General features: G+C 34.5%; 1 protein-coding gene across 1 annotated transcript in view; it reads right to left on the bottom strand.

Annotated features, from left to right (window-relative positions):
• The window catches only part of LOC149784638 (uncharacterized), a 39,848-nt gene extending 25,599 nt beyond the window's left edge, over window positions 1–14,249 (bottom strand). The window contains exons 1-2 of the mRNA XM_089933020.1: window positions 13,794–14,249; window positions 11,457–11,553 (exon numbers count right to left, since the gene is read on the bottom strand). Coding sequence (XP_089789146.1) covers window positions 11,457–11,553; window positions 13,794–14,093 — 397 coding nt within the window. The 5' untranslated portion in view covers window positions 14,094–14,249. The remainder of the gene's footprint in view (window positions 1–11,456; window positions 11,554–13,793) is intronic.
• Between the last annotated feature and the right edge of the window lie 2,146 nt (window positions 14,250–16,395).

Below are 16,395 nucleotides of genomic sequence, written 5' to 3'. Positions count from 1 at the left end.
CTCATCGGAGACGTGTTTCAGCCATGAACCCAATTTGTAACGTATTGCCTGGAAGTTTGCATTGAAATTTAAGAACTGAACAACTTGCAAGAACAACACACACACTAAGCTTAAGAACGGGTGTACTCGAATAAGCAGGGATAATTGTATTCATTTGACAGCCACCTTATCACAGTTTAAGGAAGAATTTGACTGAGTTCAAATTATAAGTAAACGATATATGTTACTGACTTAGCATATCACCAGAAAACGCACAGTAAGGGTGATGTGTGTGGATTTTCTTATCTTACTCAAAACTTACATGGGTGTCTGGAAGGTTATGACCTTAGAGACAACATACGTAACTGTATAATGATGTACCTGTCAACACTGGTGACAACAGAGTGACGATGGTTCAACTATTTGATTTGTGAAGTTTAGCAACTTCATCTAGAGCAGTTTGTTAAATAATTACAACATACCAATGTCCGTGTTCTTAAGTACATGAGTGATTATAATACAATATGTCTATGGTGCGATTTACGTATTATCACTGTTTAAAACGGCAGCAACGAATGTTGCATTTGCTTCTTTAAATTCTCTCTGTGACGGCCAGCCGGCAAAGGCGTGGAAACATTTACGCTTCACACGCTTCTGTGTTGAAGTATCGCAGATGTGTAAGAGGAACTTATCGTCACGCACTGCGAGATGAGCCACCAGGATGCTTTTATCGCTAACGATGTCTATCTCTGCCAGTCGCATTTTTTCAGGTAGCTGGGGTAGGTTGCCCACAGCTGAAAGAAACGTTCGTTATCCCAGTTAATGCTGACCGAGTCCAAGTCTGGCCATTCGAAAAGGTACATGATGATAGCATCGACCACTAATATGCTGTGGTCATTATATAGGCGTGTTGCACGCTGCCTTTTTTGGGTACTCAAAGCACGAAGTAGAAGACCGTGAGCGCTCAACTATGACCTGAGGACCTGTCAAGACAACGATGTCTGTGCATATGGATGCATAAGCGTACCAGATATAATAGCTAAAAGGTGGACACTTACGTTTTACAAGCAAAGGTGTCTGCATAACAGAATGTGTTCCTGAACACAGAGTTAAGGCATTTGCAAGTGAAACAAGCATGTTACAGAATGCAGTACCATGCACGAAAACACCAGAGGATTGCTTCTATAACGACGACGTGAATTCCACTGACGATACACTCGAGTGTATTCTCCGTTTATTTTCTTTAAATCAGTATTGACCTAACTAAGGAGAGTTAATTCTGGACAATTATTCAACATAAATAATAATAATAATAATAATAATAATAATAATTATTATTATTATTATTATTATTATCATTATTATTATTATCATTATAATGATGACTTTGTATAGCGCCTAATCTTTAGAAGCTCTAAGTGCTTTACAACTTGAAACAACACCTATAAGATAAGAAACATAATAATCTTATTACAAAAACAAACAACATGAAATTAGAAAAACATTATTTTTTATAATAAAAAATTAAAAAAAATTTTAAAAAAAATTATTAAAATAAAGAATTATAAATCAAAAATTTAAAAAAAAATATACACAGTCCGGAATTATGAGTTTTTTGTGCCTGTTTATGTGTTTAGTTTTCGTACGTTTCTCATGTGAGGGAAGATCGTACAATGCTTTTTAATTCGCAAGACGGCTGAATAATTCACAAACAACTAAACCCATTGATGACAAAAATTGATTCAATTGCTGTAAACACTGAAATGAACAGTCAGTTTATGGATTTGTACAAACAGTGCGGTTTCCGTGCTCTGTTAACAACAGATGACTTCCATTTGGGGTAACTGCGAATTATATGCGAAACCTAACTGATCACAAGTGCTGGAAAACATGCAACATCTACCCAAATATATCGGACATGAAGGTATGTGGTTCAATGAGTAGGTCCAAGTTTATGTATTGCAAAGGCATGTTGTCAGACCTGTAGGAGAAGGGTCACTTTGATCAAATTAAAATTAAATCATACATAATACTGACCTGAGCACGTCATCACGAAAAATGCAGTAAGGAGAAATTGTGTGGAACTTTTTATCTAACATACAGTGTGCAGATGTGGGTTCTTAAATTTAACATAATAACACGAGTCATTATCGATATAAATGTTATTTTCTAATTTACACTTGATTTGTATAATCCTCCTAGTTTGGTATTTTCCATATATTCTTGCTTTGGTTTTAACTGCAGTGGAATACGAAGTCTTGTTTATTGAAATTTATTTTATTTACATGCCTTGTCAAGTGCCATCTGATTGTATAGATTTTAAAGTTTGTAAAGTTGTTTTGCGAACTGCTTTGACTGCTAAAAGTAACAAAACAGTGTATGCACACAATATAAATTTAGTAGATTTAGAAATGAGTACAGATATATAAGACGAATCGGAACTCCTTAAACACTTATTTTTATATTTATTGAACAGAGTTTGAACAACCGAAGCGCATCCATACTACACTTCTGAATGTGTTGGGAACGTACCATTCCATGTTAAGGCTTAATAAAACTCGTTTTCTTTTAGATACATATTAAGGAGGTCTTTGTAAACTGTCCACTGTTCAAAATATCATCATTGCAAAGTGTATATAAAATAACGCTGTAAGAAGGGCTTTTATAGTTTGTTTTTATTGTTTAGTAAGGCACATACTTATTTTAAGTTACATAACTATTTTGAACATTTAGACGTCGTAAGTTACATAATTATTTTAAACCTTTGGACGTCAGTAGAAATATACGATCAGGTGTTTTACGTTTACATTCAAACCAGATTGATTCTTGAATTTAGATAGGTGTTCTTACGATGGATATTAAATCGTGTACCATATCTGCGATCTGTCAAATTCGTTTTTTGCTCAAGTTGTTTCCTCATTGTTGCCATTTGTGCCATTATGTGTGACATGTATGGTTTCTCAAAAAAAACCCGTCAAATAACAGACATTTCCTCAAAGTTCTTCATTTATATAATGTTATGATCAAACGTTTCCACATATGTCATACTCGTATTTCTCTAAACGCCACTCCAATTGCAAGTTAATATCAACTTGAAATTTGCCGAACACTTCTTATCGTTTCTAATTAAATTTCTGAGAAATTCTATGAAGCAATTCAAGTCATTTAAAGCATATTTAGCATTAATATCAAATAAACACTAATTTATTACCACGTCTTCGGAAGAATTTACTTTTATGACAGCTCAAAAAAGTGCTAACACAGGATTAAAATGTCATTCCATGCTTTTGGAAAAACACTGAAAATTATCTGCTTTATTCAAAACCGATAACTTCTATTTAGGCAAAACGGAATTGCAGATTACATTCACAAACATCTTGTGTCTTTGTTTCGTTTTGTACAAATCTTTTGAAATAAAAATTTCATAATTATTTTCCTATACTATGTTTTTAAAAGAACGTTTAAATGAGAATGATTAATTTCAGTTTAAGCTAGCAAAGCAAGAATATACTGCTCACACCAAGAAAATACAGACACAAAACATAGTGTTGTGATGTAGTTGTTTCTTCACGGAACAACGGATAAGTATATGTGTGCATGACCCATATATGACGTTCAAAGTTCACATGGCGTCAAAATAGATTTTCAAATAATGTAATTGGAGCAACATTATGCAATGGGAATTCAATTTGAATAACGCTGTAGTCAGGTAGTGAAATGGATTGATAACATACCACAAGTAATAGTTGTCAAGGTCCAGCTACCCTATGGTAGACACGTGACTGTTGGATTCTGTAATGCTTTTGCGACTAGACTCGAATAATCTTATGAATATTACAAACATAGGCAGTACATTAATGGTGTTCTGAAATGATATAAATATTGTGGTCGTGGCAACTAAAAATGAAACATATCTGAGACATAGAATACCTAGACGATTGAGCGTGAAAAATATAAAACTTATGAATATGTATATATCCAGGTTTCTCTGTTTTCTTATTTGTCTCCATCAGCAAGAAAAAGGCTTAAAGGTTCCAGATACTATTCATGTATGCAAGTAATGAGGATGTGCAAGAAATTAATATCTAAGTGGATTTATAGTTTTGAATATTTAGCTTTTCCACAGAATACTGCATATTATCATTGCCTTAACGTCTAAATTTCGTTCACCATACACAAAATGGAAAAGAGAAGCTACACATCAATTGACTACTTTCGTCGCTCGGTGTGGTTGTATATTTTTTATGTTTATACGGTAAATGTGAACTGGTGTTCTAAAACTAAATTTGCTGTATTAAATTGAATGGCAAGTGCCCAAAAAAGAAATGTATGTTTCCAGTTTGATGACGTTAATTGTGCTAACCCCTTTGTTGAGTTAAAATTAAGGTATTGGTGTTTGCATACCAATATACGTTTATTACGTTTACTCATAAATAATAAGAGATAAATGATCCCATCACCCTTCGCAATAAACTAGCAAATCAACAGTTTTGGACATGAAAATCATCTTGTTAAATTCCTACATGTTCAATTGTAAGGATTATTACAACTATTGTATATGATGCTACAAGTTAAGGAGGTCTTTTGATATCATATTAACTGTTCAGAATACAATATTGCATGGTATATAGAACATATATCTGACACTTGCTGTGTCAAAATCATTTTAGTTGATTAGCGAAGGAGTCAAATCGTTAAAAGTAAGTATAAGCATGTGATCAGATGTTTTATATTTACATCCAAAACCAAACTGAGTACGGGTTATGATACATAATTAATTTATGTCGATATTAAACCTTGTTTTATATCTGTAATCTTCAAATTCGTTTTCGTGCAAATCTTGCATCCACATTGTGACCATTTGCAGCATTCTGTCTGCTTAGTAAAGTAACTAATGCTGATTTTCAAGTGGTATGATTTCGATTATTTCTTTGCTTTGAATACCTTTTTGCATTACATACATGGGATAGTTTATCTCTATCACGAAGAGTAATAAGCTTGTCTGACTAGGTCTGCCAACGCGAGGCAGCAGTAATCGGCATAGTCAACAAATGGGACCCCAAATGCGTTGCAAGACTTATAGAAGCTTAAGCATCTTAGAAGTGGACCACGAAGCCTGATGACATCCTGGCGGAGGTAATGGAGAAAAGGATGGAAGGGCGTTCATTATATTGGAGCTTTATGTGCGAAACTTATCGCACGTATGGTTCAACCCAATTATAATTTGTTGGTGTCTATTTTGAAAGCAGACAAAGAAGAATTGGGATTGACCTAGCCCACGGGTCAAGACAATGTAACTGTTCAAAGGCTTATCCCAGTCGCCTCCTGAAATTCAATTTGTGACGTCTTCCCTGGATGAAATAGCAAGGCCTGTTAGTATAGCCAATGCGTCTGTAGTAGCAGTAAGGATAGTTTGAAACATAGTGCTACACAGAGACATGTATGAAGTTTTGTGACCTTCTCAATCAGACGGTGTAATGTATTGTGTTGTTTTATAATATCAGTGGTAAAGCTCTCGCATTTGGATACTGCAGTAAAGACATAAATTCAGGTTATGAGAATCATATAGATTCGCAGAAGCAATTCAGTGTAAAACATCGAATTTTCAAGGCATGTATGAGCGAATCCAGCATTGTTAGAAAAAATGTTTCAACCATTGATAAGAACTGAAAAAGAATATATACCTGGAATCAAAGGACAGTGCAGTCTTGGTAGAAACTTCATAGGTTTCGATGATTTTTTTCTGGAACCGTGCACATCCATTAATGGATAACGGAATTGTGTTATACATGTGAAACATACTCTACTACGAAAGTGAAGGGCATAACAATGTCGAAGAAGAAGACACGTGCGAAACGTACGAACCGAATTACCCGAATAAGCATGGGATATTCATGTATTACACAGGCACGTTATATCACACTATCAGGAAGACTTTTAATTAGTCCTACTTGAAATGGAACTAGATATGATACTAACCTTCGCAGTGCACCATACAACACGCAGTAAAGGGGTACAGTATGTGGAACTCCTTTATTTGATCCCTACTCTAATTATGTATCCGGCAGGCTGGTGCCATTAGAGGCAATATACATAATTTGGCAATGAATCATCGCCAGATATTTATACCACATTCAATGAAAATAACATATTAATGGTATATCAAATCGTGATCTCCCCATGGTGCAATAATGTGCAAATATAAACATTTTTGCAACGGCGCCCATGCAACTGTGTGCTGTCCACTCATTAATCGTTAGTGACGTATGAAAATAAGGATAAAAAGTATTAATAATCCACGTTTCTTAAATTAATTTAATATGGACACAATTTCATCGGAGCCATTTGTGCTTTCCGTTCCTCTCCCATCTAAAGAATAAGGCACAAAATACGCAGAAAGGTGAAGTGAGAGAAAACAAGAATTTAGGTTCGATTAAAAAGCTTGAAATTTAACTTACACCAATTAACGTACACAAATATGGCTCGTATGTATCTATAGTAATTATATCATTAATGATACAATGTTGCTAACCCTGTTGACATTATCCGGTACATGTATCGGTTACGCGGTACATATAATGTAATGTCTTTAATGTTTAGTTGATGTTGTTGTTGTTTCTTAAACCTTTCGTAATGTTACAAAACGATTATTATTAATTAAATATGAAAATGTCCAAAGGCCGCCTCTTCTCTCTCTCTCTCTCTCTCTCTCTCTCTCTCTCTCTCTCTCTGCGCTTGCATCTTTCTTTCCGGACCATCGCAGTAAGATAAGGGCGATAATCCACGAAAAAATGAGCGTGCAGAATTTTTGCTTGTCATGCCACGATGTATCTGGACTTATGAATGATGGTAAAAGTTAAGTCAACCCAACTAAATGATGAGAGAGAAAGACAGACAGACAGACCGTTTTTTAAGTCAAACCTACCAAGGGAGACAGAGAGAGACAGAGAGAGTTTTATGGTCTGTATTACTGTTTTTAAAATATAATAATGTCTTACATCAACTATAAATATATTATAATATTTTAATTACCTCTTCATCATATCGCTTAGATTCTAGTCCACACTAATGTCCACGCTCCGGTACGTGAATGGCAGCGTTCATGTGAATGGCGTAGCTAACGATGTGTTGTAGTGCTCTTCTCTTTTTCATTAAAATCATCTTTCATATTTAGATCATAAGTGTGTTTTATATTCCTTTAATCAATGTGAATAAAAATATAAACTCAGAAAAGAAAACAATCAACTTATCAATATGGAAATGTGACTGTTAATAGCAACGAAATGCATAGAACTACATTTTTGTAGGGGAAACATCCGAAGTGTGGGGAGATCATTCACACGGCAAAAATACACCGTTTGCCTAAGATTAATCTTAAGCTTCGTTCAAAGTGCACATATATGTATTTTTATTTGATATAAATAAAATATACGTACAGTATGTGATATAAATAAAATATACGTACAGTATGTACCCTGTATCAATGATATACTAGGACTTTTTTCTTCTTCAGTTCTCAGATTATTTTTGGATTTGATTCATACAATTGTAAGTTCTCCTTTCTCTTTTCTCATTTGATATTATAGGAAAACATCTATTTGTTAAATATTAAAAAGTGTTACTTTTTCTAAGAGCCTAGATTAGTAGCAATAATTGATACATCGCACATACTATACATATATTCTCTCTCTCTGTCTCTCCCTCTGTGTCTCTCTTTTTCTCTCTGTGTTTCTGTCTCTCCCTCTGTGTGTGTGTCTCTCTCTCTGTCTGTCTGTCTCTCTCTCTCTATATCTATCTATATATATATATATATATATATATATATATATATATATATATATATATATATATGTCTCTGTGTGTTTGTGTATATCATCTAAGGTTTCTCATAAAGATGTAGGATTATTGATATTAAATTGATTTCGTAATATAAATAATGCTGATCTGAATGCTATGTGCCATCTTTTGTTTGTTTGATCTGAATCATTTTTGCATCACATACTTTGGAGAGAAGTATATCTACATTGCAAGGAGCATATGTTCTTGTGGAGAACATGAAATTTAATTTATTGTATGAAAGTTTCTGTGTTGACATATCATTTTGTTGCAAACCACCCTACGCTCGAACCAGTTCTACTTTCTCAGAGACTAATCGCAAGATGCATAAGGGATCATTTCGTTCGACTGCCTTGGGCATCAGCATAGCGCAACCATTGAAACAAATATTGCATTTGCTTCCTGGAATTTTCTGCGAGACGCCCAGGCGGGAAAGACTTTTCTGCGGTTACCTTTTGCATGCAGCTCGGATTACGTCTCACAGATGTAGAAGAGGACCTTATCTTCAAGCCCTGCGATATGAACAAATGATATACTAATTAGTTTTATGACGTTTATCTCTGCAAGGCACATTAATTCAGGTAGCTGGCTGGATTTGACCATTCACACCAATAAACCAGAGGTATCCCAGTTAACTGTGACCGGATCCAGATCCGACCAGTAAAAAAGATGAATGATGATAGCATTGATCAGTACTATGCCATGAAATGGGTCTTGCGCGCGCTGCCATTTACTTCGGGACTCAAGATCCTACGCCGAAGAAAACCTTACGCGACTTGCGGCGGCCTACTATGGCCTGAAGGTCTGTCACGTTTACGAGGCTAATGCATATAGAGACACGTAACGACCTGATTTAATAGCTGAAAAGGCAATTTTGACATGGAAATTCGTCTACATATCATAATGTTTTCTTGTCCTAAGAGTAACGACATTTGCAAGTGAAATCACAACATTAGAGAATGCAGTACCGTTGATTAAAAGACTAAAGGATTGTTTCTAGAATGATGAAGTTGAGTTCACCAATATATACACCTGGTTGTAATACGCGTTGATTTTGTATCGCCAGCATTACCCAGGTAAGAAGAGAAAAATCATGAATATTATTCAACACATTCGCACTTGTCTGTTTAAGAGAGTTTGCTTGATGACAAGAAAGGTCCTTTCGGAAATCAGAAAGGCCGTATATTAGTCAGTGGCATGCCCTAAGAAATCACAAACACCAGAAATATTCATCCATGTAAATCCTCTATATTATTGCATTACAGTTGTACTAGCGACTATAATAATTGGTTAGAAGTGCAAATTAGCATAGCAAATGAAGGCCACTAATAATTGTACTTCGCGATCACATTTATTTGCAGACGAAACTATGATAAAACTTTGATATTACCGAGGAAAACAACTATTTCAAGACGAAAAACAGATGCGTGATGAAATTACCTAAAGAAACAAGATAATAGTAAAATGCAAGTATATACTGGCTATGATTGCATGGACCAGCATATACAATATTTGGTAAGAAGTGCAAATGTGTATAGCACATAACAGCCACCATGTCCAGCAATTGTAAATGGGGATTACTTTCTTTGCAGAAGAACTCTCATAGACCCTGAAAGATACAGAAAAGAAAAAACTATTAAAAGAGGAAAAACAACTGCGAGACGAAATCACCAAGAGAACCGAGGTAATAAAAAAATAAAAACGAATGTGTGTAGTCGTTAATTCTGTTTTTGGATATACCGCAGCTATCACTGTTGGCCATATTGTGTAGCTTGGCGCGAATCACGACTGCGTTACCTAATAAAGGCACATAAATTATAACACTTGCTGGAGGCATGTCTATTGTAACCGATGCCACAGACGGCGCTGCTAAAATAATTTCGTTACAGCATCTTTTGCGAATACGCGTATCTTTCAGAATTTCTCGCGGCACAAAACAGTCTCAGTAGAACTAATAATTACTAGGGAGTACTGGTCCAGAAACGCATACCTGTAATTCCCTAATTTGATGGGAACATACAAAACATTTTAGTTTTTCATACACATTTCTTGAAGAGTTTTGGGCTAGAAGCACATGTTTACTCAGTTCCTAGATTTTGTTGGGAAGTCATATGTTGTTCCTCCTTGGGGTTTAACAGTACAATTTTGTTTTGTCATGCATACTCATGCTGATTGTAAAAAAGTATCTTTTCTTGGTTACCGATGATAGCAGAAATACCGAAGACTTTCCTGTATGCATTAAGCTCTGCACTCCACAATTGACTTGTGATGTGTTCTTAACATGATTTGAAGCTACATATCTCCTGACAGACTTCACACACGATGGAGATGACTCTAGTGAACGTATGGCGCAGAACAGTCGACGCGGAATAAATGAATCGCAAGCAGAGAATGCCTTGTTGGCCACACCTCTGCCTTATTGATGGGGTAGAGGAAGACTAAATCGAGGGCCGACTAAACTGTAAACGAGGTCCATTTTAACATCGACGGCCATTACCATGCCAACCAAACAATTACGAAAAACACTTGCTATAAGCTCTTTTATAATCTCCAGTGTCGAACTTACCAGGAAATACAGCGCAGACGATAGGCAATAAGCTCTACTTCACACTCAAGTTACAAGCCCCATTGTTATGCCTAGATGTCTTAATAACGGATTCACGCAGTATCATACACTAGATGCCATCCTCATCACAAATATCAACCCCATTCGTTTAGAAAACATTAGTGCAAACCATTTATCATCCTGCGAACTAAAATATTGTACTACCGGTGGTCTGGGGTATGCACTGAGGCATCACAGAGGCTCCGAAAAATATTATTCGTAAGGCATGGTACACATATAATTGCATGACAGAAAACGTGCAGTGCATGCTTGTGGTTTTTCAAGTACCAGTGTTGTATAATCCCCTTCTAATAACATGCACAACGACTGTGTACCGATACGCCACATAAGGTTGAAAAGAAAATTCTAAAGATGAGCAGGGATTGAGAGCCCTCCGATAGAAAACTATGTCAATATATAAACCTTTGTTAAATAAAGGTGCCGAACAAATATTTATTTTGAAGCCATTGATCAGTCCACTAGTCGGTGAATAGATGTATTACATAGTTTCAGATGCAACAAAGGGCTAGTAAATGAAATTATTTTGTTTCCATTAACAGTTTCATACATTTCCGTAGATATATATATATATATATATATATAGATAGATAGATAGATAGATAGATTTTGCAATCAAATGTTAGTTTTTATTTGGCTGTTTTGTATTTAATTTTACGCTGATCAAACTATATTGAACTCTTGTTCTGAATCTATAGTAGTATGTGCAGACCAGGAAATGTATCTGTTTAACGGCACAACTTAGAACAAATTATTGCAGTCCACCTGTTTTATATTACTATACAATTCTCTAGCTTGTTGAATGAAAAACATAAGTTTATGTTTTAATGTGTTGATGCTAAATTATATTGTAATTCATTAGGGGTCCGATCCCTGTATGCATTATTCAATCATTATGTCGGTGAAAACACTTATATGTGATATAAAGTAGTTTTATTTGGATAATATAGACGGACAGGCTGACATATTCTTCACTCATTGCATACTTAGATATATGCATGTTTGTGTATTTACTTACAAGGGTAACATTCGGCCGAATTAGACGATTTGTTGTGCATGCATATTTCATCCCAAGGACACGTTTTCCTGTAGCAGGGGTCATTTTCAGTGGATTCCTGTAGTAAAACGATTATCTGCATATTAAACAATTTTAAAAGCAAAACAAGGTGGCATTTATGGTATGTGTCATTCTAATTGATCTTTATAATTCTGCTTTATCACATCATCTTAGAGTGAGTTATATTTTCACTGCATTTATTTATTTTTTATTCCATGAGTGAACCATGGATTGGTTACATCACCGGACATGTCTTACCTGTCCTTAGTACCATAATTGTTATGATAATTATAATATAGAGACAGGTAGATGTCATGGCTTGGATATATCTGAAATAATGTTTTATATTTATAGAAGACAAGCATACATTTAATAAATACTTTGTTCTAGAGAGCTAGGTAGAGGTACGTATTTTCGTTTTAAATAATGGCTTAATTGCATCAAATAAGGGATTATTCAGAATTTATTTCCATGATAGATGGCTAAATGATATATTATTAATGAGCATATGTCTGAAGATAATTGATGTATGATATATATATATATATATATATATATATATATATATATATATATATATATATATATATATATATATATATATATATACCTACTACCTACCTACCTACATACCTACCTACCTACATACATACATACATACATTCGTACGTACATAGATACATACATACATACATACATACATACATACATACATATAGTGAGAGAGAGAGATAAAGCGAGGGAGAGAGATGCATTCTATGAAAAAGTTAAGTAATGCAGTTTGTTATAAAAACTGAATATAATTGCTATATTTGTACATTGCAATACGTTAAATGTCTTCACTTGATTCATTCATTGTCATCAAGTGGCAATGACCTTATTTCCGAAATCGCTGGTTGTATAGGAGATAATATAATGCATTACGAACTTCTATACTCATTTGAATCATCGTCTATCTTTCAGTCGATGATGTAGCAATGTTATTCCTGCTATCCAAATTAAATCAAGAGTTTGCTCAGGTTTGATTCTACATCAACCATTTTAAGTTTTGCCTAATTGAATTTCGAAGCAAGTATTGTGTTAATATTTAAAGGAATGAGCTTAAGTACTGAAACAGATCAGTGAATTGTGAAATAATGCATATTTGGACGTATTTAACGCATTTGACAAGTATGATAATCGATTAAAGTATAGTACATTGAAATGTATTGCAAAAATGCGGACATTTTGTTTACTTAAGGTTTATCTTGTTAACTGCTTTTTTTTCTCTCAGTATTTTTCAGTTTTTAAAATCGCTAATTTTGGAAAACCAGCTGATATTAACGATACCCAGGTTCGATATTATTGTAAGCTACTGACAGTCATATTGTCATTGTAATAGGCCATATTCGTACTTTTCCATCATGACCAATTTATGATATAAAATTTGGGACTTTAGTTATTATCAAATGTCGCCTCGCGCAAAGCCAAACTGGTGCCACATGGTGCCCAGATACCACTGACTAATACCTTCGCCAGTATAAGTGGTAGGAATTAAGAGTCATAATGGTATGTTTGGCGGACATTGAGGTCTAATAGACGCCAGCTGTATGGCTGGTGAATAATTTGTATTGAGCACGGTCTTGCACCACTTGAGTTGATCATGTCGGCTAATTAATACACAATAACGCTGTTTTAGCAATATAGACGTAAAGCTGCATTTTGCACAGTTTTAAGAACATGTATTAGGTCTTCAATGTAACAAATCTGCTTGAACATAAGGTAAAACTAAATTATGCGAAACCTATCTTATGTTCAACCAAACATACATTATAACATAATATAAGCCTTTAGTTATATAATACAAGTTAGGCGGGTTTTGATCCAAAGCATGGAAATACAAAACACATATATTCTTGGAAGTTGAACTAAAGAACAAGGTGTCGTTAATGCTGAAACTTGTCATTAACTGAAACACAATTTGATGGTCTAGTCAGAGGTTTATGTTCTCCAGACTTATTTCGAATCACTCTTTGCATCATATGTAAAGCTGTATGACTTTAGCATATACGAATTAAAATTTCCTCTCCTGTGTCATTCGCATGAGCATTTTCAATTTTGATTTGGTGAACATTGCATAAACAGCTTTCACTTATCTTTTGAGAACTCCAAGAGAGGTGTTGAAATAGGAATTCTTTACAAGAATATTTTTCTTAATCACAGTAGCAGAAATTCATCCAAACGACGAAATAATTAAAATATCAGAAGTTTCTCTCTCTAAAATAAATAATACGGAAATAATAATTTTGGAATGCTTACCTGTGGCGGACTTCTGACAGCCTTATAAAAACATTTGGTCGCCTTGATTAGTTTGGATTCTGGCATAGTCTGATTTAGAAGTTGGCAAGTAGCATTCAGCCTGAAGTAATTAACAGCATAGCAAGTGTTTATGTGCTCACATACTTCTACACACCCGTCAACAGTAATGGGCGTGAGCTTCGCCATAATACCCTCACGTTGACGTTTCTCAGCAATGAATTCCATGCAATTGGCATATGAGCTACCAAAGAGAAAGCACCCTAAATTAAAGAGGAGAATATAATACCGCAGACAAATCATCGCGTTTGTTCTTGACTGAGATCATCCAACCGTCATCTGCAAAGTGGTAGATATAGTTCGGTCATCAGTTTCAATACCAATTTATATTTGACCTGATCGTTTAGATTTAGTCAACCAGTTACAGCGCTCGATACACAAAGGAAGCACAACACACACCAAAACGTGCCAATCAGAATTTAAAAACCCCACCAGTCATTTAGGACGATATAATGTAACTCCCCCTGTCTCGCTCAGGCTGTAAGCAGTAGAGTTGTTATCCATATATAATTCATATACTTTTGTTGTCCATGCGCAGTTGTCGAATGTAGCTAACAAATCCCAATGGAGTCAAAACTGCTTTTTTAGTTGATTATCTTTCACTGTAAAGGCAGCAACAAAGCTGATGATAAATGGTCATGTCTTTTCATTATGAAATTACAAACACATATTCGAACAAATCTCTATATCTCTCTCTTAACACACACAGATATATATATATATATATATATATATCAACTCGGAACTTTTAATAAGCTGCATATTTTAGACGATATACATGATTTTGTCTTCTGAATATAATGCAGTTTCGTTCCATCATAACAAACATTAACTTTCGTCGTTTACATGCAGCAATGTAAATGTGTTCAGATTCACACGAACGACTATTGCATCCGACTTCCCGTGCTCGTGAGACTCAGATAAGAAATAACTAATGTCTAAAGAAAAAACGGGAAACATTAGGTGCATTGTAACCGTTGCAGTTCAAGATAGATATTTTTCTAGTTATCCTTTGTGACACTGACCTGCGAATTTAGACCGGGCAATGGTGAAATTTCAAATCTTGATATGACGGTATTAATGTACAATAGTGAGAATTGTAACTATATGACAATATTTCGTTTTGCGGCCTATACTTATACACAACAATATATATCTTAATGCAGATTAAAATTGTTAGGTTTCATAGTGTCTCTTGGGAAGCCCCTTCCAACGCATGTAATGCCTAATGTCAGAAAGGTGGATAGAAAATAAATGATTTGCATTAAAGTTAATGTGTTGTATAGTCAATTGATTCATATGAAACCCATTATTGTCAAGTTTAATATACTTATGTTATCAAACTAAGATACTTATACTCACTTTATTTGGCGTAAGACTGTTTTCTTTAAGGGTAAGACGGTTTTCTTTAGGCGTAAGACCGTTTGCGTAGAATGTTTTTACCCCATTCGGTTTGGCACAATTTCATTCAAAAGTTGTAATTCGTTTATATCTAGTTACTTTATCAAATTCTTTAACAACCGTAATGTTTACGTCGTCAATAGGGTAGTATGTATTGCTGTATTTATTGTAGAGTAAATTAATACGTGTTTCATATGCGTTAGTGTATTTAAGGAAGAATATATTGTAAGGTATAAGGAATATGAATACATGCTTCGTCTACATTACTGTTTTTATAGTAGTGTAGATGAGTAAACGTTTTATGAATAATTGCACTTATTGTTGGGTAGAAGTGTATGTTTTTTGTATGCATGAATGTATTTAGAGTAATATAGTGTAGTGTGTTTCCTGTGCATTAATGTCTATATAGTAATGTGGATGAGTACATGTTTAATGAATTAATGTACTTACTGCATGGTAGATGTATACGTGTTTCATATGCATTACTGTATTTATGCTAGTGAAGTTGAGCACGTGTTTTATGAATAATTGTGTTTATTGTTGGGTAGGTGCATACAGTTTCGTATGCATTACTGTATTAATGGTAGTGCAGTTGAGCACGTGTGTTATGAATAATTGTATTTATTGTTGGGTAGGTGTGTACATGTTTCGTATGCATTACTGTATTTATAGTAGTGCAGTTGAGCAAGTGTTTTATGAATAATTGTATTTATTGTAGGACAGATGTGTGCGTGTCTAGTAAGTAATACTGTATTTATAGTAGGGTAGATGTGTACATGTTTCGTATACATTACTGTATTTATAGTAGTGCAGTTGAGCACGTGTTTTATGAATTATTGTATTTATTGTTGGGTAGGTGCGTACATGTTTCGTATGCATTACTGTTTTTATGGTAGTGCAGTTGAGCACGTGTGTTATGAATAATTGTATTTATTGTTGGGTAGGTGTGTACATGTTTGGTATGCATTACTGTATTTATTGTAGTGCAGTTGAGCAAGTGTTTTATGAATAATTGTATTTATTGTAGGACAGATGTGTGCGTGTCTTGTAAGTAATACTGTATTTATAGTAGGGTAGATAAGTACAATCGTATATGTACTGTATTTATATATTCTCCTAAATAGCGTGGACATAATGAAAGGAA

The sequence above is a fragment of the Sinohyriopsis cumingii genome, chromosome 14, assembly GCF_028554795.1.
Source record: "Sinohyriopsis cumingii isolate HCF-2022 chromosome 14, ASM2855479v2, whole genome shotgun sequence".
NCBI lineage: Eukaryota > Metazoa > Mollusca > Bivalvia > Unionida > Unionidae > Sinohyriopsis > Sinohyriopsis cumingii.
This window is presented reverse-complemented; position numbering and strand designations above follow the sequence as displayed.